At 48.8% G+C, this 22,627-nt stretch overlaps 4 protein-coding genes across 4 annotated transcripts; all 4 read left to right on the forward strand.

Annotated features, from left to right (window-relative positions):
- Positions 1-406: 406 nt before the first annotated feature.
- KY384_007567 (uncharacterized protein) lies at positions 407-2,975 on the forward strand (the record flags this gene model as incomplete). Its single annotated transcript, XM_044816058.1, has 3 exons — positions 407-734; positions 784-2,148; positions 2,200-2,975. The coding sequence occupies 3 exons, from the start codon at positions 407-409 to the stop codon at positions 2,973-2,975; spliced, it is 2,469 nt and encodes an 822-aa protein (XP_044666698.1).
- A 526-nt stretch (positions 2,976-3,501) lies between these two features.
- KY384_007568 (uncharacterized protein) lies at positions 3,502-7,691 on the forward strand (the record flags this gene model as incomplete). Its single annotated transcript, XM_044816059.1, has 2 exons — positions 3,502-4,335; positions 4,386-7,691. 2 exons carry the CDS (start codon positions 3,502-3,504, stop codon positions 7,689-7,691), a joined length of 4,140 nt encoding a protein of 1,379 aa, XP_044666699.1.
- A 778-nt stretch (positions 7,692-8,469) lies between these two features.
- On the forward strand, positions 8,470-12,951 carry KY384_007569 (uncharacterized protein; the record flags this gene model as incomplete). The annotated part of the gene is made up of 1 exon (XM_044816060.1): positions 8,470-12,951. One exon carries the CDS (start codon positions 8,470-8,472, stop codon positions 12,949-12,951), a length of 4,482 nt encoding a protein of 1,493 aa, XP_044666700.1.
- Positions 12,952-20,444: 7,493 nt separating this feature from the next.
- On the forward strand, positions 20,445-21,950 carry KY384_007570 (uncharacterized protein; the record flags this gene model as incomplete). Its single annotated transcript, XM_044816061.1, has 3 exons — positions 20,445-20,849; positions 20,903-21,787; positions 21,837-21,950. 3 exons carry the CDS (start codon positions 20,445-20,447, stop codon positions 21,948-21,950), a joined length of 1,404 nt encoding a protein of 467 aa, XP_044666701.1.
- Between the last annotated feature and the right edge of the window lie 677 nt (positions 21,951-22,627).

Consider the following 22,627-nt stretch of genomic DNA (forward strand, 5'->3'; position numbering starts at 1 on the left):
CACTACTATCTGCTGCACAGCTAGCTTGAGCATTGCTATCTGGGCATTTCAATCATCATTTGGGTGCTGTTCAGCTCTCCCGCTCGAGAGTCTGAAGGGCCCACGGCCGTCGAGATGGCCAACAATCTGTTTGCACGACAGGTACGCCAGCCACGACTGAAAAAAACAAAGTCTGCTCTGCAATACAGCCCCACTGACTATGTCTCTAGTCAGGCTCGTCTTCGAACAGTAAAAACAACACTCCGTCCGTATCGAACTTGTACTGGACTGCCGGCCCTGCTTTGCTAGTTGCACTCGCCTATGTCGTGATCTGGCTCCTTTTACGACCTAAGCTGAAGCGTAATTATGCTCCTAGATCATACGTTGGATCACTCCGCGAGCAGTCAGTTTTCTCACTTCTTGTCCAATGGTGATCAATAGAACTGACCCTTTCCATCGCAGAGAACGATCCCCAGATCTCCCTACTGGTCTCTTCAATTGGGTTGGCGTGTTCAACAAGCTTCCCGATACTTACGTCTTGAATCATCATTCCCTCGATGGCTACCTGCTACTTCGCTACCTGAAGATTTCCGTTTTGATAACCTTTGTTGGCTGCTGTATCACCTTCCCCGTCCTCTTCCCAATCAATGCCACTGGAGGAAACGGCCAAACGGAGCTGAATATGCTATCCTTCGGAAATGTCAAGAATCCCAACCGGTACTATGCCCACACCTTTGTTGGCTGGATTTTCTTCAGTGAGTCCCCAATGAAGGATCGATGAAGAAGAAAACTAATTCTCCGCAGCCTTTGTCTTCTACATGGTCATGAGGGAAAGTATCTACTACATCAACCTACGCCAAGCATACCTGATCTCTCCTCTGTATGCTAATCGTTTGTCTTCCCGGACCGTGCTATTCACGTCTGTGCCGGAGGAGATGCAAAATGAGGCCAAGTTGCGGAAAGTCTTCGGTCCCCAAGTCAAGAATCTTTGGATTGCGAATGACTGCAAAGAGATTGAAGAGCTGGTCACCGAGCGAGACAAGGTCGCGATGAAGTTGGAAGCCGCCGAAACCAAATTGGTTAAGTCAGCAAACACAAACCGCCTCAAAGCCGCAAAGAAAGGAGGTGCGGCCGAAGCCGCAATCGGAGCTGATGGCGACGACGTTGACGGTGAATCTGGCTCTGTCGCTGCTCGCTTCGTGCAGCCAAAGCAGCGTCCTACCCATCGCTTGAAACCGCTCATCGGCAAGAAGGTCGATACCATCAATTGGTGCCGCTCGGAACTTGCTAGTCTGATACCAAAAATTGACGCCCTACAAACAAAGCTTCGTGCTGGAGAGGGCAAATTCATCTGCTCTGTCTTCATTGAATTCTACAACCAGACCGAAGCGCAAGCCGCATATCAAAGCCTGGCCCATCATCAACCCCTGCACATGTCCCCAAGGTTCATTGGTGTTAGTCCTGAGGAAATCATCTGGAAGAATCTGACCATCAATTGGGCATCAAGAATCGTCCGCAACATCCTAACGACCTGCTTTGTATCAGCTCTTATCATCTTCTGGGCTATTCCCGTCGCTTTCGTTGGTGCGATCTCCAATATCAAGGCTTTATCTCAAGGTGACAACACTGTGACTCCGCCAAAGCCTCCCCTCCTCCCATGGCTCAGCTTTATCAACAAGATTCCCCCTTCGATCCTTGGTGTCATCCAGGGTCTTCTACCCTCGGTCCTGCTTGCTGTTCTAATGGCATTACTACCAATCATCCTCCGATTGATGGCCAAATTGTCTGGAAAGCCTTCACTTTCAAGCATCGAGCTCCGGGTCCAGAATTCTTATTTCCTCTTCCAGGTCATCCAGGTCTTCCTCGTCACAACAATCACATCGTCGGCTTCTGCAGCTGTTGTTTCGATCATCAGCAAGCCAGCCGACGCGTTAACTTTACTGTCCGGCGACTTACCGAAAGCCTCCAACTTTTACATCTCGTATTTTATTCTTCAAGGTCTCGCTATCAGCTCGGGGGCCTTGCTGCAGCTTGTAGGTGTCATCCTCTTCAAGATCTTAGGGAAATTCCTAGATACGACGCCCCGTAAGATGTACAAGCGTTTCGTGACACTCTCCGGTCTTGGCTGGGGAACCGTCTTTCCGGTGTACACGTTGTTGACAGTGATCTGTAAGTTACTGCATCTTTCTTGCTATTGATATGCTGCTAACAACTTGGTAGCTCTCACTTATTCGGTCATTGCTCCCTTGGTGATGGCTTTCTCTACAATTGGCCTCTACCTGATCTACCTCGCCTATAGGTACAATCTTCTGTTTGTATTCAACTCCAACATCGACTGCCATGGATTGGTTTATCCTCGGGCCCTCCAGCAAACCACCACCGGCATTTACTTAGCTATTGTATGCTTGATCGCTCTGTTTGCAGTTTCAAAGGCATGGGGCCCGTTGATTCTGATGATCGTTTACCTCGTCTTTGCGGCCCTCTTCCACCTCTCACTCAACTCAGCTATCGATCCGATGCTACAGTATCTGCCCAAGACATTGCAGGTAGAGGAAGACTCACTTCTTGCTCTAGAGAATGGTCATCCTGACCCACAAGAAAAGGAGACCAAGATCGGCACCCAGGCAGTGGAAGAAGTTGAAAATGGGCTAGGGCCTGCACCGCATAAAAAGCCAAACATGCTTACCAAGTTCCTCAAGCCGCATGTCTACACAGACTATCATACAATGAGGCGCCTTGTTCCTCGTGGTTTTGCCGATATTACTTATGATCCAGAGGTTGAACGAACAGCATACTACCATCCCGCCATCTCTTCGCCTACTCCAATCTTATGGATCCCACGCGATCAAATGGGCGTCTCCAGGCAGGAGTGCATTCACAGCAGCAAGGTGATTCCAATGACAGACGAGAGTGCCGGCTTCGATGAGACGGGCAACATGACATGGGATCATGAAAGCGCAAGACCGCCGATTTATGAGGAGAAGGTCTATTACTGATTGGGAGAAGATTGGAGGGAACCCGCGGAGGAATTGAAAAATGATACCCAAATACCCAATTGTGCTGAACTTTCACTATTACTAATCTTTGGCAACGATCGTGCTTCTAGGGGGCGTGAATCTTTAGAGCGAGTATACGATGAGCGCTATGCATTTGGTCCTGCCATTAGAGTGTCTTAATGAGATTGTATTTAGGCATAATTGAGTCGATTTAGACTACGAACAGGGTCCTTGTAAGCCTGCCAATTTGGGATTGGATTTCCATTCTCACTTTCGGGCAGATAGGTCCAAAGAGGCACGTCGTAGATGCTTCAACTGTTGAAAAGTCTGAACGTGTGGTCACGTGCAGATTCTCAGAAGACGTCACGGTAGCTTCTGCGCTAGTCTGTTTTCGGGACCCCTGCAATAATCCATGGATGGCAAAACTTTTCTGCTTTCTCCCTAAAGGATTGCCAACCGGTGACTTTGCCTTGCGCTTCAACCTTTGGCGGGAGGACAATTTTCACAGTCCTTTGTAAATCTGATAATGCTGGTACGAGCATCTCGCAGAAGACTGCAGCTTGCGATACAACAGGCTCGATTGGACGCAGAATCTATACAGCTGCCGTTTCTCTGTCCTGCCCTTCTCAATCCACCACTCCAAACACGAACATCTTCTTCATACAACAATCCATCTTCAAAGTCCGGTCTAAAGTCACCGCGCCCAGCCTCGCGTCCAGACTACAATGTTCTGCACTCAACAAGCAGGGGTTTGGCGTCCGCTGCAGCCATCGAGTATCAATCGCCGCAAGACTTCATACCCTTCTCTCCCTGGCCCGAAGCTGCAAGCTTGCCAGCTTTTGGACCAGAAACAATTCCTGCTCTTCACGGCTTTGAAACGCGGCCAACGCCGCTGATACTCGATGACCGCCCTCTATCAACTCTCGGCAAGTTTCGATCTGCTGATGGGATCAGTGGCGATGTCAATGAAATCCATCAAACTTTACACGCTTCCCTCCGCATTGGCCGGTTTGAAAGAGCGGCTACCCTTGTGCGACGACTTCACCAAATCTACCAGCCAGAGGCTGCTGGGCTACTTGCCGCACACAAGGATTATATCAGAGAAATGACGGCCATGATCATCAAGACTAAGAATATGCTTCAATTGCAAGCTTTATTGAAGTGGTACGAGATCGAAATCAAAGCTCAAGGCGTTTCTCAAGACGCGGAACTCTTCGCGCTCATAATCCAGGCCTGTCTTCAAGATCCCAACTACAAAAAGCGGATGCGAACAGTGAGAAGGTACTATAACATAGCTCGCGATCATGGCATAGAAGAAGAGACAAAAGAAAGGGTTCCAGAACTAGAAGACGCTTTCAAGGTTTGAGGAAATCTAGAATAGAGCGGAACATTTGCTTACACCATCCATAGAACTTCGGCTGGTACATAAATCGGATGCCTATGCCAGCCGAACAAAGACCCAACGTGCCTGGTTTCGAACCCGATTTTGACCCTTTGTCAAGGAGGTTGCGAGAGGTCGAGACCAAAGGTCAAGGGCTTTTGACCCTGAGGAAGTCGTTATCGTCGCTGCAGAAATCAAGCGAGCTGCAAGGAATTGCTTCTAAAGACGAACTTCTAGCACGGGCAGAAGATCAAACAATTCCTAACGTGGATCGACAGCTGTACATGGAAGAGAATACAGTCAAGGCTGCCCTAGAGCGTTGGCAAATTGAGAATGCCCAGCTCAGAAAGATTGGAATCAGTAGCGCGCTCCAAGACAGAGCTCCCATTGGAGGCTTGATGTGGACTTGGCACGAGCAGCTTGAGCCGGCCATCAAGGAAGAAATGAAGATGTTCGAGAAAGCGGAGAGGAATGCGGATAAGAAAGGAAAGAAGACAGCACCTGACATCGATCGGCTTCAGTGGGGACCATTTCTGGCAAGCCTACCTGCTGAAAAAATATCCGCTTTGACTATCATGGCCGTAATGCAGACTGCATCTACTGCTGGGAACGTGAAGGGTACGAAGCTTGTTACTTTGGTGTATCAGATTGGGAAACTGCTTCGAGAAGAAGCCTATGCTTGCATTAATCGTGAAAATCGTGGCTTTCAGGACTGGCGCAGAAAGAGTCACACTCGAGATGGATACATCAAAGCCTCACGATTGAGAAGTGTTGCAGATAAGCTTGCAGCTGGCACAGAGCCTGAGCTGTACGACACAGCGCATTGGCCATCGACAGTTTCTTTCAAAATTGGAGCTTTGCTATTGTCCAAGCTGATAAGCATTGCAAAGGTGGACGTCTCGCGAAAGAATCCAGAGACGGGGTTAGATGTTCACGAGTCCCGGCCTGTCTTTTTCCATACATATCAACACTCCAAAGGAAAGCGAGTAGGTATTGTGCAGCTGAATGCGGCCATCATGGACAAGATGGCAAAGGCGCCCGTCGGCTCCGCCCTCGCAAAATTGTTACCGATGGTCTGCGAGCCGAAACCTTGGACTGCTTTCAATAGCGGTGGTTTCCTAGACCAAAATCTCCGAGTCGTGCGAGCTCATTCCGCGGATTCATACTCCAAAAGCTACTTGATGACGGCAGCTGAAACTGGCGATCTGGCACAGCTCTATCAAGGGCTCAATGTACTTGGTAAGACGCCCTGGAAAATCAATCAGCGAATCTTTGGGGTCATGGCAAACGTTTGGGACACAGGAGAACCAATTGCTGGCATTCCGCCTGAGAACCCTACAATGGAATATCCTCCGGAGCCTGACTCGTCAAGCGGCCGAGAGGAGCGCCGGCGCTGGCTTACTAAGGTTCAGAGACTCGAGAACGAAAAGACAGGCCTCAGGAGTCAGAGATGCTTCATGAATTTTCAATTGGAAGTGGCTCGTGCCTTTAGCAAGGAGACGTTTTATTTTCCTCACAATGTGGATTTTCGAGGCCGCGCTTACCCGATGGTGCCATTCATGAATCATATGGGCGCTGACAATATGCGCGGGCTCCTTCTTTTCGCAGATGGCAAGAAGCTTGGCGAGTCAGGTTTATGGTGGCTCAAGGTACATCTTGCAAATGTTTACGGATTCGACAAAGCTAGCTTCAAGGAGCGAGAAATGTTCGCTGAAGAGAGTATTGCTGAGATTACAGACTCGGCGTTGAATCCATTACACGGACGACGTTGGTGGTTGAAGGCGGAAGACCCTTGGCAATGTCTCGCTACTTGCATCGAATTGCATGGAGCTCTTCAACTTGATGATCCAACTCAATTCATTTCGCACCTTCCCGTTCATCAAGATGGCACCTGCAATGGCTTACAGCATTATGCAGCTTTGGGCGGTGACGTGGTAGGAGCCAAACAGGTGAATCTGGAACCTGGACAACGGCCGTCAGACATCTATACCGCAGTCGCAGAAACCATAAAAAACGAAGTAAAGCAAGAAGCCTCAGACGGCCATCTCATTGCCAAATACTTGGACGGTCATGTCACAAGAAAGGTCGTCAAACCGACAGTCATGACCAACGTCTATGGTGTCACGCTTGTCGGGGCGAGAGCGCAAGTTCAAAAGCAGCTGGCAGATAGTCTCAAATTTCCGGAAACGGGTCCGGTTACCCTACAGTACGCATCACACTACATCGCGAAGAAGATCTTCAACACGTTGGGCAACATGTTCAACGGGGCTCATGAAATTCAGTACTGGCTCGGAGACTGTGGCAATCGAATCTGTGAATCAGTCTCATCAGGACAGATTTCTCGGCTGGAACAACAATCCAACGGTGGGTCACCGCGTACCGCTTTTCGGATGAAGGAATATAAAACCAAAGCTGACTGTGGCTCGGCTGCCTTCCTGACGCCTGTGACTTGGACAACGCCGCTTAAAATTCCCGTCGTTCAACCATATCGCAAAAATCAAAACGCGGCATTAAAGACAGAGTTGCAGACTATTTGGCTGCGAAAGCAAATTTCACAGTTCCCAGTGGATAAAACGAAGCAACTTCAGGGCTTTCCTCCAAACTTTATCCATTCCCTTGACGGCACCCATATGTTTTTGACCGCTTTGAGGTGCAATGAGCTTGGCCTGACATTTGCCTCGGTGCACGACTCATTCTGGACCCATGCTGCCGATATCGACGTCATGAACAAGGTCACTCGCGATGCCTTCGTTCGGATGCACTCCGAAAACATCGTTGCTCGACTTCACGCAGAATTTGAGACGAGGTACAAGGGATACATGCGCTTAGCCTCCATCTACCTTGCAACACCAGTGGGCAGGAGTATCGCACGATGGAAGAAAAACAATCCTGGAATGGGGACCAGCGGGTCCAAGACTACCCAGGGCCGCATTGACCCGGGTAAGGTTGCAGAGTTGATGTTGGAGGTAAAGCGCTTGCGTTTGCTTGCCTCCAAAAACGCCATGGAAAGAGCGGAGGGTGAGGCCATGGAAACACCGGCTAGCATATTCGAAAAGCTTTCGAGCGAAGATGCTCTTGCGGCTCCTGATCGACGACCGACGACAATCGGTCAGAGGCGCAGGGTCGGGCAGGTCAAGCTCGAGAGCAAGAGGCAGGCCGAGGCAGTAAAGACAGAGACTTCGAAGCTGCAAGAATTGTCGTTGGGTGCAGTTGACTTGGGCGATGAAGAAATTGATGCTGTTGAACATCAAGCAGGCGAAAGGGAGGTCATTCACGGAGAAACAAGAGAGGAGGCTGTTTCTGAAGGGGGGATCACAAGCAGCCCAAGGTGTTGAAGCCGGGAATACGGTATCTCAACAAAGTGTACTTCTGGGTGCCATTGACCTTCCCGCCGGTGCCGGAGAAGGGGACCTTCGATGTGAGGAGGCTGAAGGACAGCTTGTACTTCTTTTCCTAACGCTAGGATATAAGTCCCCACTCACGGTTGAGGTCTAAGGTGGTGTAGAGAAAGAGGAGGGAGGTCTTCATGTAGTTTACTCTGTACGAGTGTATATATTTAAATCCTTATAAACTCCACATCTGATTCGTCTCCATCTTCTTCTCTTGCATTTAGTACCTGTGTCTATCTAGCACTAGGAAATGGATGAGTAATGCCGATTGCGGCTCTGGACGAAGCGGCGGGATTGCGTGCTTCCCACCAATGACGATCTTCCATCAATATTGTGGCGAAGAAATTATTGAGAACAAGTCCCGTGCATGCAGCCACGAAGGTATTGCTTTTTGAAAAGTGGTTGATAAAGTGATGAATTAACAAACAACCAGCTACTGTTCTGCTTTTTCTGAATTGAAGATCCAATCGATCAGTCTCAATGGCAGCCATCAGCACCGCTGGGGAAGCAGGTGAGAGAACCCCCCACTGCGAAAGCCACCACGACTCGATGCCGAAGTCTTGCTGACGGCCAGTTGTGGTGCAGTCGCTCGAATAGCGTACTCAGCCAGCGATGTGATTCTGTCTGTTCAGCCATCACTGGGTCGAGACTCCGAGTTCTCAAGCACCTTGCACAAATTATCAAGCAAACAAACGAAGGGAATAGCAGCAAAGGAGCCCAAAGTATGCCCTCAAACAACGATTTGACGGACCTTACAGATGCTGATCCTCACCAGGTACAGTCGGTACGGTTCAACACTGATCCACTCCTCTCCGCTTTCGAACCTCTCCGCTCCGGCAAACTCGTCTCCGTCACCACAACCTCCGCCATCCTCCTACCTTCCGTACCACACCTGTACAAGCTTGGCCAGTACCCCATCGTCATTCATGCTGCCTTGAATCCTTACAGTAGCCCTGACTACTCAGAAATCACTTCAATACGACAATGCGGCTTTACATTTCTACACTCAGAGACGCTACAAGAGGCGCAAGATATTGCGCTATCGGCACACGCTCTGGCAACACGGAGCGGAAAAGGGGTTATTCATTTCTTCGATCCCGCCAATTCGGAAAAAGACCATTCAATAGAGGATGAAAGTCCTTTTCTAGTAAAACATCTGTTGGAACTCGACCTGGGAAGAGGGGAACAGCCAGCCGACGGTGAGACTTCGCTCTACGTCGATGAGGGACGGCAGGCTACACTCACAGAGGACTCGATCAGCGCTACTAGCGGCCCAACCCCACAACAGAGTCACGGTATCAGCGACGCCTCCGCACCACTTCCACCTCGAGCACTCAATGGAGATTCTTCTGCAAGCTCATCTGGCAGAGAAAGTAGTATAGATAGCCGGCCTACAGTATCTTCAGCCACCTCAGTCACGTCCACTACCACCAGACCCGTCACATCTGAGGACATTCACACAATAATTTCTCACATATGGGAGAGAATCGCCAAGGCCACGGGAAGGATATACCATGCATTCGAATACACAGGCTCGGAGGATGCGATCTCGGCTTTATTCGTGTTCGGTTCTACAGGTATTTTCGTTGATGAACTGATAGCATCCAAGGAAACTGAAGAATTTGCAAAGTCTGGGCTCATAACAGCTCGACTGTACAGGCCATGGCTTGCCGCGAATCTCATTCAAGCAATACCGAAGTCCGTTAGCAAAATAGCAGTGCTAGAACAGATTAGAAGAAAGACTACGAAATGGGGTCCAGTGTTGCTCGATATACTTACATCTCTGAGGACAGGACCGTCTACGTCAGGCACCCCTACAATAGTAGGATATCAACTGGGATACATCGAGCCCGCAACAGCCCGACAAGCACTACGAGGCATCTTCCAGAATCTCAATTCGCCCTCACCTATACAGAACCTCGAGGTTGGCTCCCGAAAAAAGCCCACGAGTAATACTAATGAATATAGCTTGGAACAACCCAAGGTTGAAACAGCATACATGAAAATCCTTGAGCAAGTATTCGGCGAGCGACTACATCTTGCTAACCGGCTCGGCGCTGCCCATGCCGGTATCTCATCGACCTTGGCTTCCAATCCTGAATTTGGCTTTGGTTCTCTGCTTGCTAGAATAGACCGTCGGACACGCTTTGTCGGTGACGTGCAGGAGGCTGCTACAAGCGCTGAATTTATCACCGAAGCGCCAAAAAGCTGGCTATCAAAATGGGCGCTTGCGGCCCGCGAACCAGCCAGGGCAAATGATCTAGCGAAAGAGGTCATTGCTCGATTAAGTACTGATGGGTCGAGTCTAGCAAATCGTTTGCTGTCAACAAAAGCCCTGTTTTTCAACGAATCACAGTGGTTGATTGGATCAGACGCATGGGCATATGATCTCGGCAATTCTGGAGTCCATCATGTGCTCGCATCAGGCGCGAATGTAAACATGCTTATTATCGATTCTCAGCCATATTCTGATCGAGCTGCTACTGACACGGCGAGGCGAAAAAAGGACATCGGTCTTTATGCTATGAACTTCGGCAATGCTTACGTAGCTTCTGTGGCGGTCTATAGCTCGTATACTCAGGTGCTAGAGGCAATGATTGAGGCAGACCAATTCGACGGTCCCTCAGTAGTGCTTGCCTATCTGCCATACAACAAGGAAGACGACTCCCCACTGACCGTCTTGCAGGAGACTAAGAAAGCTGTTGATTTAGGATATTGGCCGCTTTATCGATGGGACCCAAACAATGACGAAAACGGGCAACCAAATTTCTCACTGGACTCTGAGCGTATCAAACAAGAACTCGAAGAGTTCCTGCGGCGGGACAATCACTTGACCCAGCTGATGAATCGACATCCAGAATTTTCAGCCAACCTGTCGGAGTCCTATGGAACCGAAGTTCGCACCTTACAAAAAAGGAGAGCGAAAGATGCGTACGACAGGATGTTAGAGAGCCTATTCGGAGCACCGTTGACCGTAATTTTCGCATCGGACAATGGCAATGCTGAGTCTTTAGCGAAGAGGCTCGGAAATAGAGGCAAGGCTCGAGGTCTGAAATCAAAGGTCTTCGCCATGGATGACTATCCGTTAGAAGATCTCCCCGGAGAGGAAAATGTTGTCTTAATTACTAGCACCGCAGGTCAGGGTGAGTTCCCACAGAATGGACGAGCGTTCTGGGACACCATCAAGGATGCTGGCGACCTTGACTTGTCTAGCATTAATTATTCAGTTTTTGCGCTTGGAGACAGCCATTACTGGCCACGGAAGGAAGACAGAATATACTACAACAAGCCTGGCAAAGATTTAGACGCCAGATTAACTTTTCTTGGGGGCAAGTCGCTTGCAGAGATCGGACTTGGAGATGACCAGGATCCAGATTCATATCAGACTGGATACAACGAATGGGAACCGAAGTTGTGGCAGGCTCTCAACGTCGATAAAGTAGAGGGTCTACCTGATGAGCCACCACCGATCACCAATGAAGATATCAAAATACAGTCCAACTTTCTCCGCGGTACGATTGAAGAAGGGCTCGAAGATAATTCGACTGGGGCAATAGCAGCTTCTGACCAGCAATTGACCAAATTTCATGGCACCTACATGGAAGATGACCGTGATCTACGGGACGAACGAAAGGCGCAAGGCCTTGAGCCTGCATACGCCTTTATGATCAGATGCAGACTAGCGGCCGGTATAGCTTCGCCTTCACAATGGCTTCAGATGGACGAAATCAGTAGTACGCTGGGCAATGAGACCATGAAGTTGACAACTCGTCAAACTTTCCAATTCCACGGCGTCGTGAAGAGCAAGCTGAAGCCAGCCATGCGATCCATCAACAAGGCGCTCATGACTACGATTGCAGCCTGCGGTGATGTGAATCGTAATGTAATGTGCAGTATCCTCCCCACTGAATCAGCCTACCATCGTGACGTGTACGAAGCGTCAAGAAAAATCAACGATCATTTGCTCCCATCAACATCCGCCTACCATGAAATCTGGATCAAAGACAAAAATTCGAATGAGAAGCAAACCCAAATAGCTGGCGACGCTCTTCAGGATAAAGAGCCTCTCTACGGCCCGACTTACCTCCCTCGGAAATTCAAAATTACAATCGCAGTCCCTCCATCAAACGACACAGACGTCTATGCCCACGATATAGGGTTAATAGCAATCAAAGGCTCTGACGACCGTCTCGAGGGTTTCAATGTCCTCGTAGGCGGTGGAATGGGCGTGACCCATAACAACAAGAAAACCTATCCTCGCACAGGCAGCATGTTTGGCTACATCCCCACCTCCCAGATCCATCTCGTATGCGAGAAAATAATGCTCGTGCAACGCGACAATGGCGACCGTAACAATCGAAAGCACGCCCGCCTAAAATACACAATTGACGACATGGGCGTCGAAGCTTTCAAATCGAAAGTCGAAGACCTCCTAGACGGCTTAAAATTCGACGAGCCACGCCCCTTCAAATTCCTATCCAACATCGACACCTTCGGCTGGCAGCGCGACGAGAACGGCATGAACCACTTCACCTTCTTCATCGAGAACGGCCGCGTGGAAGATACGCCCGACTTCCCCATGAAAACTGGCCTCCGCGAGATCGCAAAAGTGCATCGAGGTGAATTCCGCCTCACGCCGAACCAGCACCTCTGCCTCTCCCTCGTCCCGGACTCTGAGCTCCCTACCATAAAAAATCTCATGAAACAGTACAAACTCGACGTCAAGCACGAAGGCACTTCTGCCCTCCGCCTCTCTTCCTCCGCCTGCGTCGCCTTCCCAACATGTGGCCTCGCCATGGCGGAAAGTGAGCGCTACCTCCCTATTCTCATCACAAAACTTGAGTCAACCCTTGTAGACTTGGGGCTTAGTAATGACTCTATTGTTATGAGGATGACGGGCTGTCCGAACGGCTGCGCGCGCCCTTGGCTCGCGGAGGTGGCGTTCGTGGGGAAAGCGTATGGGGCTTACAATATGTATCTTGGAGGGGGGTATCATGGACAGAGGCTGAATAAGCTTTATAGGAGTAGTATCCAGGAGGAGGAGATATTGGAGATTATGAGGGGGATGTTGAAGGAGTGGAGGGATACGAGGGATAACGGGGAGTATTTTGGAGATTGGACGATACGGAGGGGGTATGTGAAGGAGACGACGGAGGGGAAGGCATTTCATGAGGGGGTGATGGAGGAGGAGAGTGATGATGAGTGATGAGTGGGGGGGTTGGGGGTGGGGGAGAGTGGTGTAGTGCATATAGATGGACCTTCTGATGATTTGGTGTGTATATATTGCGAGAAACTTAGAAAATGCATACTTAGATAATGATTAAAAGCAGACATTTTCACCTTATCGGTTCTCACATACTTGAATTTACCAAATCACTTCAAATGTCGAGTTAGAAGCAAGCCGTCTATATTGTCAAAGCAAGGAATAGCATACTTTCGTCTCCCAGGCTGACCGTGTGAACAAATATTCATTTGACAGTGCTCCTTTACCGGAATGAGACTGATAGTACTACCTTACTACGTAACGCCGACCAAGTGTGAGTTGCGTGATAAAGTGATAATATCAGCCGTCATTCATCCCCCCCATCCTCATGACCCCCATGTTCGGAATATAGTCGAGTGGCATCGAATCAAAGAACTCACATCTAGGTGACAGTATGATAGTGGTACAAGGCCGGACACGAGAAGCCACGTGAGCTGCCCACATGATGCGGCTCAACTTCACTTCTGAGCATTCGATTCTGGTGGCTGGATTACGGTATTCACCACTGCTCAGCCACTTTCTCTGTGGCAATCGAAACAGGAGATAGCTTGATGTTGGATGGTAGACTTATTTTTACCGTGGGCTTGTTGGGGAAAGATTTGAGTACCGCTTTGGGGGAAGTGCGGCCGTTCACTTGTTGTGCAAACCGCTAGACCGGGGTGTACTGCTCGGAAATGCGTTCATGGACGATGGGTAGGATCATCGCCCCGTTGCTGGTATGGGTATGCAAGCGAATCACGTTGAATTGTTGTTGTGATTGTGAATGCGTGGGAGCACTCAGGTGATACGAGAAGAAGGGAGACTCGGGTCTGGATAGGCCATAGCTTTTGTCGTCCTTCCTGTGACGGGATTCTTTCAGCAACAAGTATTGTACTACAGCGTAAGATTTTTGGGGAAAGAATTCGTGGTTGTCATCTTAAACCCATCTTCGGATTTGAGAAGCGAACACAATATTTTCCCAGAAGACAATTTTTTTTTTTGGCTGAAATGTTTTCCATAACGGAACAGGAGACTCATAATCGGAAACTTAGTATTGGAGTGACAACAGGGTTACTAGTTCCTTGCCATGTTCTCTATTTACTCCGAATTTTGTCCCGGAAACTGCTGCGGACACCACTTTGGATTGACGACTGGTTTATGCTTCTTACCTTGGTGCGTAGCATTACACAGTTATACAGATTCATAAGCTAAATTGTGATCAGATCCTGTGTACTGGACTGAGTATTGTCGAGTATCTCAGTAAGTCCGCTAGAAAAGTGTCATTGACGTTCATATCTCAAGCAAACGAACAGGCATTGCAAATGGTGCGGGGTACCACCAAATACATCTGACAAGCGCGGAATTCAGGAAGTATCTGATCGTTCGTTATTCCTACTTTTTGACCCTTTTGCTAAGTTAAAGAGATCAGCGATCTGACAGATGTAGACTCGCTATATCTACCAGCCACTCTGGGCACTTGATGTTGCCGGCGTCAAGATCGGGATTCTCCTTTTCTACTATCGTGTCTTTCCAGTCCGCGAGTTCCGTCGCTTGGTGATTATAGTCGGAGCAATCGTTCTCGTTACCATCACCGCGACCTTCATTCCCTTTATATTCCAGTGTCATCCCATTCGATACTTCTGGCACGATACCAAAACCGGCACTTGCATCAACCGGGTGACATTCTGGGTGTGGGGAGGAATTATCAACCTCGCAACTGATATCCTCGTTCTGAGCCTACCTATTCGCATGGTTTGGAACCTCAAGATCTCAATATCTCACAGGCTGGCTCTACTGTTCTTGTTCTGTCTAGGTGGTTTGTAAGTGCGAATAAATGCTTCTCAGTATGCCTTTACCAGAACTGACTTTGATTAAGTGCTTGCATCGCAAGTATTATCCGCATCATCGCTCTACATAGGATGAATCTAAAAGATTACCCTTGTTAGTCAAACCCCTACTTTCAGAAGATGTCACTTACAACCTTCAGTTGGTGGATTGAACGGCGGACTCTGGAGTTTAGTCGAAGTAGATCTCGGCTTCATCTGCGCCAATCTTCCTCACACGCGACCCTTAGCGATTCGACTCTATCAAGGCTGCAAAAAGTTGAGCTCCAATGCTCGCTCTAACAATCCCGACTCTGGCCCACGTACAAATTCTGCGTCTCGACTTTCTCAACTTCAACCAGGCCTGCGCCAGAAAGAGGGTTTTCAAAATCTCGAACGTGGACGTTCATTGATGGACAAAGAATTGCCGAAGATACCAGACGTCTCGAGAAGGGAGCCCGAGAAACAGACTGGGGATGCGCTACCATTGCGAGATCTTGCACCTTCGGGCAAGCCGTCCAAGGCAGGCTCGGGTAAGGTCAGGGTAGATACAGAGATCTGGCAGGATGCTCGATCCACGAGGATGTCCCGAGCACCCACACCTGGGCTCGCTTGGAGGGACAACAACGTATCGACGAGGATTAGTGCTCAGAGCCGTGGTGCTTGATCTAGATGTCGGCCCCAAGATATTCTAGTCCTAGCAGCTCTGATCGTCTTACCAGACGTCAACCTACTTATTTCTTTGGTTTACGACCTATGATTACCTCGCAGCTGGCCAGAGAAGAATTCAATTGGGAATTTTGTACAATCAATGAGGTTGATGTATGGATAGCGAAATGTATGTGACTGCTAGATTGATGGATCTGCCACTCGTCCAAATTCAGACTGCCTTAGAGCAAAGTCTCGGGTATGCCTCCCTGTAGAATGGTGAGAGACTTGGACAAATGAGAGAAACATAGAGAGAACTGCGGCGAGCAGAGAGCCTTACCCCACATACTTATAGCCAATGACAGGTCCACCAGAAGTCATGATGAAGAATTTCTGTAATCCTGATTTTGTCCTAGTTGCGCTGTAGGATGCCGTATAGCGCATCGTGTAGATCAAGTAGGACAAAACCAAGATAGAGGTAAAATATAGTTAGTTTGCTAGCAATCGGCTAACTCCTGACCATATCCCAACGCCCATCTGTGATGCCTACTTCAAAGCAATACGTTCTGGTCCGTTCCATCAGTCTTCCCCAAGAGTACAAACACTTGTATCTTGCGGATGATCGTTGCCTGCTTTCGCGGTTCTTCTGTCAGACCTTCGAATCAATGATACTTGCCTTTACCTACAGGTTCTGAAGGATTCGAGACGATTTGAGGTAGATGTAAGTCCCATGGATTTCTGGTCCAAGAGTTCGAAGGAATTTGGTCAAGCGATTCGTGAGAGTTGGCGTGGTCATTCATATCTCAGATGTGACACAGCAAAAATTGAAGGGCAGCAGTGTGCTCGAAGAGCACAACAAGAATTACGTAAGCGTATCGTGCGCCTATCAAATCCAGTAGACTCAGTTACTTTGTGTGAGAGATTGTCATATGCGTGAGTTCACCTCTTCCGTCATTTGGATTAAATTCTAGAGCGTTTTCCTATTCTTTTCGTCACCATTCTATCAAGATACTCCTCTTTTGTCAGTATGATATATAGAAGCGATGACTAGCTTGGGTTCCGGCTTCACCATCTTGGCGGCGGACATGATCTTGGTGCAATTGAAGGCCAATCAGGAAAAGCCCTTTCCAATTTGGGACAGAGAGCGATGTCCAGCATAATTCCTACTGATACTTGTTGTCTCCGATCACGAGGGCTCGACAAAGGTCCGATACTCATGGTCTGATTAGTTGTTGTGCCGGCTTGATTTGAGGAACGATCAGCCGTTGGTCAAGTCGCGTATCGGATTTCCGAAGTTGGTTGCACTCAAGATGTCTAGGAAACCAACAGCCGAGTTTGGTTAGCCTGTGAGTTGTGGTGAGTCTTAAGAACGCCATTCTCGACGTCGATAGTAGAAAGATCTCCTATCTCGTTTGTTACTCCTTTCGTTGTCGATTTATGCCAGGAAGTGAGCTCGCAGGCCATCATGCTACGTACCACGGCGTTCAGCTTCTTGATACTCTTTCTATTTCAAAGGGTATTTTCAACACCCACGCCACCGAATACCACTACCCTTTATCATCAAACCCAGGAACCAGCAGATTATGAATGTCCGTCTGCACCAGATGATGCCTTCAAGTTCGAAATATATCCATTCGAAATATTCAGAGTGCGCGACCATCCCTTCCCCCTTTCTCTCCCCCTAGTCTTTTCCCTCCCTCTACTACCAGGAGTGGACCTGCTAGCCCTCCTTACGCTCCCCTATCGCTAATCTAGCCCTGCTTTCTCAGCTCAGAGGCTGGTACGTCGACACTCGCTTCTGCGCATCAGCCAACACGGCCAGACTCCCGCCAATCCCTGGCGAAAGTCCCATTCTGGTCCATCTGGGCGACTGCGACGGATATCTCGCTAATGAAGAGGGGTCGAAGCAGAGAATTAGAATCGATTCGGAGGATGCTGGGCACGGGTTGCTCCAATTCTATTTCCCTACGAGGACACAGGATGGGATTGCGATGCATGTTGATGGAATATTCGGGGGGCTTCATCGGACGGAGACGGAGTGGATCAGGCTGCCCAGCGAAGGGGAGGGTGCGGATGATGGTGGGTGGAGAAAGGGAATGGTAGCTGAGTAAGGACCTGGATGGAGGCCCTGAAATTCCGAGAACGGGCTGTCAGGCAAGAAGAGAAGGCAGATCAAAGGCCGCTTAGGCTGTTTATGTTGCGCGTTTTCAGGACCAGTAGGGAAGATCCATCGGTCCTAGATCCTGCTGCTCCTTGACTCCATGCAAGTCCAACCAATCTTGTAATTTTTTCGGATAATGCTTCACACCTGCGCGCAACATAGCACCTAACCAACTCGTCAGTGGTAATGTCCATTTCTGAAGCGAGAGACAAAGTCCTTGTTGCCGCGCTTCCTTTTTCCATCGTGTTGCTTGTGAAGATTCTCAGCGGTCGCGTAGCAAGAACTAGACTTCCAATATAGGCTCTCATTCTTTAGAACGCCGCATTTGCAATCGCTAGTGAAAGCGTAGGCGTATGCACGTGCTGCACCACAGCTGTAGCCAGTCAAAGCACGCGTAGTAGACGCAATTACTGTTCCAGGCACATTCAAAGAGGGTGGGAAGGTCTCCTGGATTTAGCGAATGTTTGCGGCCGTATCGCTAAACAAATCGCCTGGTAAAGATTTGCAGGCCCGGGGAAAGAAAGATTTGCTGCATAAATGAGGTTTGTGTGATGTGGCGGGAAAAGATCCGCAGCATCACCTTGCCATCCACCGGGTGCTATCTTGAAGGTTGTATTAAACGTCCATGATGCAGATCACCAATAGTTGTTTCCAGAGTATCTGATGGGAGCAATGGCTGTTCTGATTGCGCTAATGCTGTGGTTTGAATCAGTGATATTGCAACAATCAGTCGAGTAGCAGGCGAAACTCCATCGATAGAGCCGCAGAACCAACACAATCTGGTCTTTCTTGACATGTCTAGAATATCGGTCGTCAAAATCTAATTCATATCTGCTCTAGCGATTTTGTTATACCACAGTAAGATGTTTGTATGTGAGATAAATCAGACCATTTGTTGGTCCGCCCACACGGCTCGACCTGAAAATTTGATCTCAAAGTCAAACGCGGCCGCATACCAACAGATATGTTTTGGCCTTCGTGATACTCGCCAGCTGAGATGAGTCAGTGTATGAAGTCTGTCAAAGCAAGGAATTGTTATGTCCTTCCAACATGAGTCCGAATCAGAAGCATATTCTTCTTAAAAAGTCGTATTTCGGCCAAAATAGTGAGAGGCTCACGCCTTTGCAAAAAGGTATGATAGCATGTCTGTTTTGTCTCTCAAACTTCTTACTTGCTTACGATCACGACTTCCCCTGTTCTAGGACAGTAGGTTTTGAGCAAATCCAATTCCATCTTTGTTGCTCATGATCTCTAGATTCGTGAGTGAAGTATAAAGGTTTAAGGACAACCCAGATTCCGTCTTCAAATGCCAGGCCCACTATAATCTCTACGCTCCCACTCTAAATCTGCAGGGTTATTTGAGTCCGTCACACTTTCGTCGAGCCCCCACGGGTCTTTATAGAATTTAGATACGAGTTAGACCCTGACGTAAGCATATCGAGCTATCCCAGCTCTACCAATCTGCTTGCTTCGAGTTGAGACGGGAAAACTAGAAAATTGTTGCAAAGACCCATTCTATGGTAATTTCGGCTTCTCTCAGCCAAATGAACATGTCTTCAGAACATTGCGGTTGTTGTCGAAATTTGCTTCAGGGATTCTAGGCTCAGTGATCATCTGCACATGGAGATATGCTCCATCAAGTGTGCTTCCAGACATGCAGACTACCGAGATCTCCAGTACTCAAAGCTTGAACGCTGCAAGTAGATCATTTACGTCTAATTCACAATGCGGCAGTGGCGAAGTATGTATTGTGAGATTGGTCGATACGCTAGGTTGTCTCCTAAAATAGTCCGGCCAATTCAGTGCAGGCTGCATTCTGCAGAGACAATTAAGTCCACACTCTGGCTCTGATCCGAATAAGAACGGTAGTCAGCGCTCATCACCTTATGAAAAGCTCGGTACGCTCTAAGTCTCACTAACTCATAAAGAGTAATTGTGCTACCCGTATATTCTTATAAGCGCCCGCCATCTTTCAAAGCCCGCGGGGAACCTCGAGGGAGTCTTGTACAGCATCTTTCAACTTTGAATCGAAGATGAGAAAGAGGAGTCACAACTATTGAGAACGTCTTGATTCGAAAGCCGAAACGCTAGAAGCATAGAAACGTGATATCAGGTATTGAGGACGTGTACTTGATCTCCAGATATCTCTGTTTTGATAACTCCCTAAAGTTGCAAGGCCGTTCCTAACCCAGGGTCACAAGTTTCTAAAGACTCTCCGAATCATCCTCACCACGTCGGATTTCACTGAGAACCTGCAGCTTGCTGTTCCAGGCATAAAGTCTCAGAAAGGTCGAAGAACCTTGCTAGGTCCTCAGTCATTATGCTTCAAGTTGGCGTGAGCAAGACTTGTTGGCTATCTCATGATGAACTTTCACCATGTGCAGACGACACAGCTTTGTACAGTTGAATGTAACGTATATCTGTGGTACCCCAGAAGACTTTGCAGGATGATTGAACAAATTGCTGTCGAGGAAGATCTAACTTCCTCGAGATGCCGGGCCAGGTTGGGGGTGGGGGTGCTGGGGACTGCCCCCTAAAAGGCCCCTTTAAGATGACCGAGGGTTGGTTTGACGGAACATGGCCACGCCAATTCCAATGCTGGCGCTAACTTTATGGGGGTGGCCCCCTGAAGAACCCCCTATAAGCAAATACTTTAGGGCGTTGCCTCCCCCCATTTCCAGCCTAATAGTTGGCGTGGCCATGTTCCGTCAAACCAACCCTCGGAGGTCACATCGCCGATCTACCTATATGCACGAAGTACTATGCACAACTCTTAACGCCTCACAACCTCAGGTATCGGAGGCTCTTCAAAGCCTCTAAAGACCATGACTACGGAGACGATCACGACAATTTCTCCGTCTACCAACTGGCCTGTTACTTCTCGCCAGGGCATCTCGGACGCAGATATCGCTCTTATTCCGGCTACCGCAACGCGGGCCTTCAACTCGTACAGAACAACTTCCCTGGAGGAACGACACACCACTGTTGGCAAAGCGCTCGATATCATTGAGCAGAGAAAAGATGTTCTCGCTAAGGAGCTCACAGAGCAGATGGGACGCCCAATAGCGTATACAGGAAAGGAGATATCAACAGCAGTTGCAAGGGGTCAATATCTCCTCAAAATCAGTGGAGAATGCTTGCAGGACGCACCAGGAGAGGCCGAGACAGGATTCAAGCGCTACATCAGGAAATATCCCATCGGTCCGGTCCTCATAGTGTTCGCTTGGAATGTTCGCCATTCCCTACACATGTCCTGCAAGAGAATATACTAAATACATCGCAGTACCCATACTTGATTCTTGTGAATGCATTGATCCCAGCTTTATTGGCAGGCAACAGCGTCATCATCAAGCCATCGCCCCAAACACCTACGATCGCCGAACAGATTCAAAACATCTTCCTCGAAGCTGGATTGTCAAAGGATGTGATACAGTACTTCCATTGTGGATCGATGTCAAGGCTCGAGGCTGTCGTAAAAGTTCCTCAGATAAGACTCATATGCTTCACCGGCTCCGTTGCAGGAGGATTGGCGGTGCAAAAAGCTGCTGCCAACCGGGTAGTCCCTGTGGCATTGGAGTTGGGAGGCAAAGATCCTGCTTACGTGCGGGAAGATGTAGATGTCAAGTGGGCGGCCGAGGAGATCGTAGATGGGGCAGTCTTCAATTCTGGGCAGAGTTGCTGTTCGCTTGAACGAGTCTATGTCGACGAAAAGATTCATGACCAATTTGTTTCAGCCGTCCAAGGCGTGCTTAATGGGTACAAGCTGGGCGACCCTATGGATCAATCCACTAATGTAGGACCGGTGGTCTCGAAGAAGTCCCTGGATACCATATCGCAGCACGTCCAAGATGCAATCAAGAAAGGCGCTGTAGACGCTACCCCAAAGAACGAGTCCTTCGAGAATCCGCCAGCAGATGGCAATTACGTTAAGCCTACGCTGCTAATCAACGTCACGCACGATATGGAAGTGATGAACGAAGAAACATTTGGCCCTGTAATTCCGGTCATGAAAGTCGGAAATGACGAAGAGGCTCTCCGCATGATGAATGACAGCGAATTTGGCCTTACGGCAAGCATCTGGACGAAAGATGTAGAAAGAGGGGAAGCACTGGCAGAACTGGTGGATGCCGGCACTTGCTTTGTGAATCGCTGTGACTACCCTAGTCCCGTGAGTCTTGTCATTGACGGGGAATTTGTATTGCTGATAATGTCTGTAGGATCTTGCTTGGACTGGATGGAAAGACTCTGGCAAAGGAGTCACGCTAAGCAAATTTGGATTCGAGCAATTTGTCAAGCTGAAGAGCTTCCACTTGAAGGACCACCCGAAATGAGGCGGCTTGAAGGGGCTGAAAGGGGCTTGCTCACATTCTCACCGCATGCGGTGGCGATAAACGAGGGCCATGCGAGGTGATCATCTTGGTGTGAGGAATGTTTCGTGTAGACACGTGGGCCTGCAGTGATGCAGATTTCAATTCCTGAGTTTCATGCGAGAGGAAGGTGATGCAGCGTCTTCTCCTACCATCACAACACGAACTCGACTTGAAATGACTACTCTATGATGATTATCAATGATTCGAGTACGTATTAATACTTCGTCCTGGCAGAGAAGGAAAGCTGACCGTATTTTGCCATATCTTCACCGGTACTCGCACTTACCAATATACCTTGCCACATTCCAGTGGAAAACCATGTGGCCACGAATGTCTCAACGAATGGCTTCTGGTAGGTCAGAGTAAACCGACAGAAAGGTCTTTGTCACAGCAACTTCAGTCATTCCGCATGTTCGGGTCAGCTTAATTAAAAGAGGCGGTCGCTGTTCCAATTCCGGAATCTGCTCATGATTTAAAAGCTCCGGGTCTCCCATTACTCCCTCTCTCTTCGCAGCACCCACTTTCGTTTACCACCTTTTTTATCAGATACGGCTGTCATGGCATGAGGCTTTCGATTCATACCTTTTCCTGTTCTTGATCAGTGTCTGCGTTGTTGAGACATCTTCCAACGCAATTGC

Source organism: Bacidia gigantensis, assembly GCF_019456465.1.
Source record: "Bacidia gigantensis strain McMullin 20006 chromosome Unknown contig_278, whole genome shotgun sequence".
NCBI classification, from domain to species: domain Eukaryota; kingdom Fungi; phylum Ascomycota; class Lecanoromycetes; order Lecanorales; family Ramalinaceae; genus Bacidia; species Bacidia gigantensis.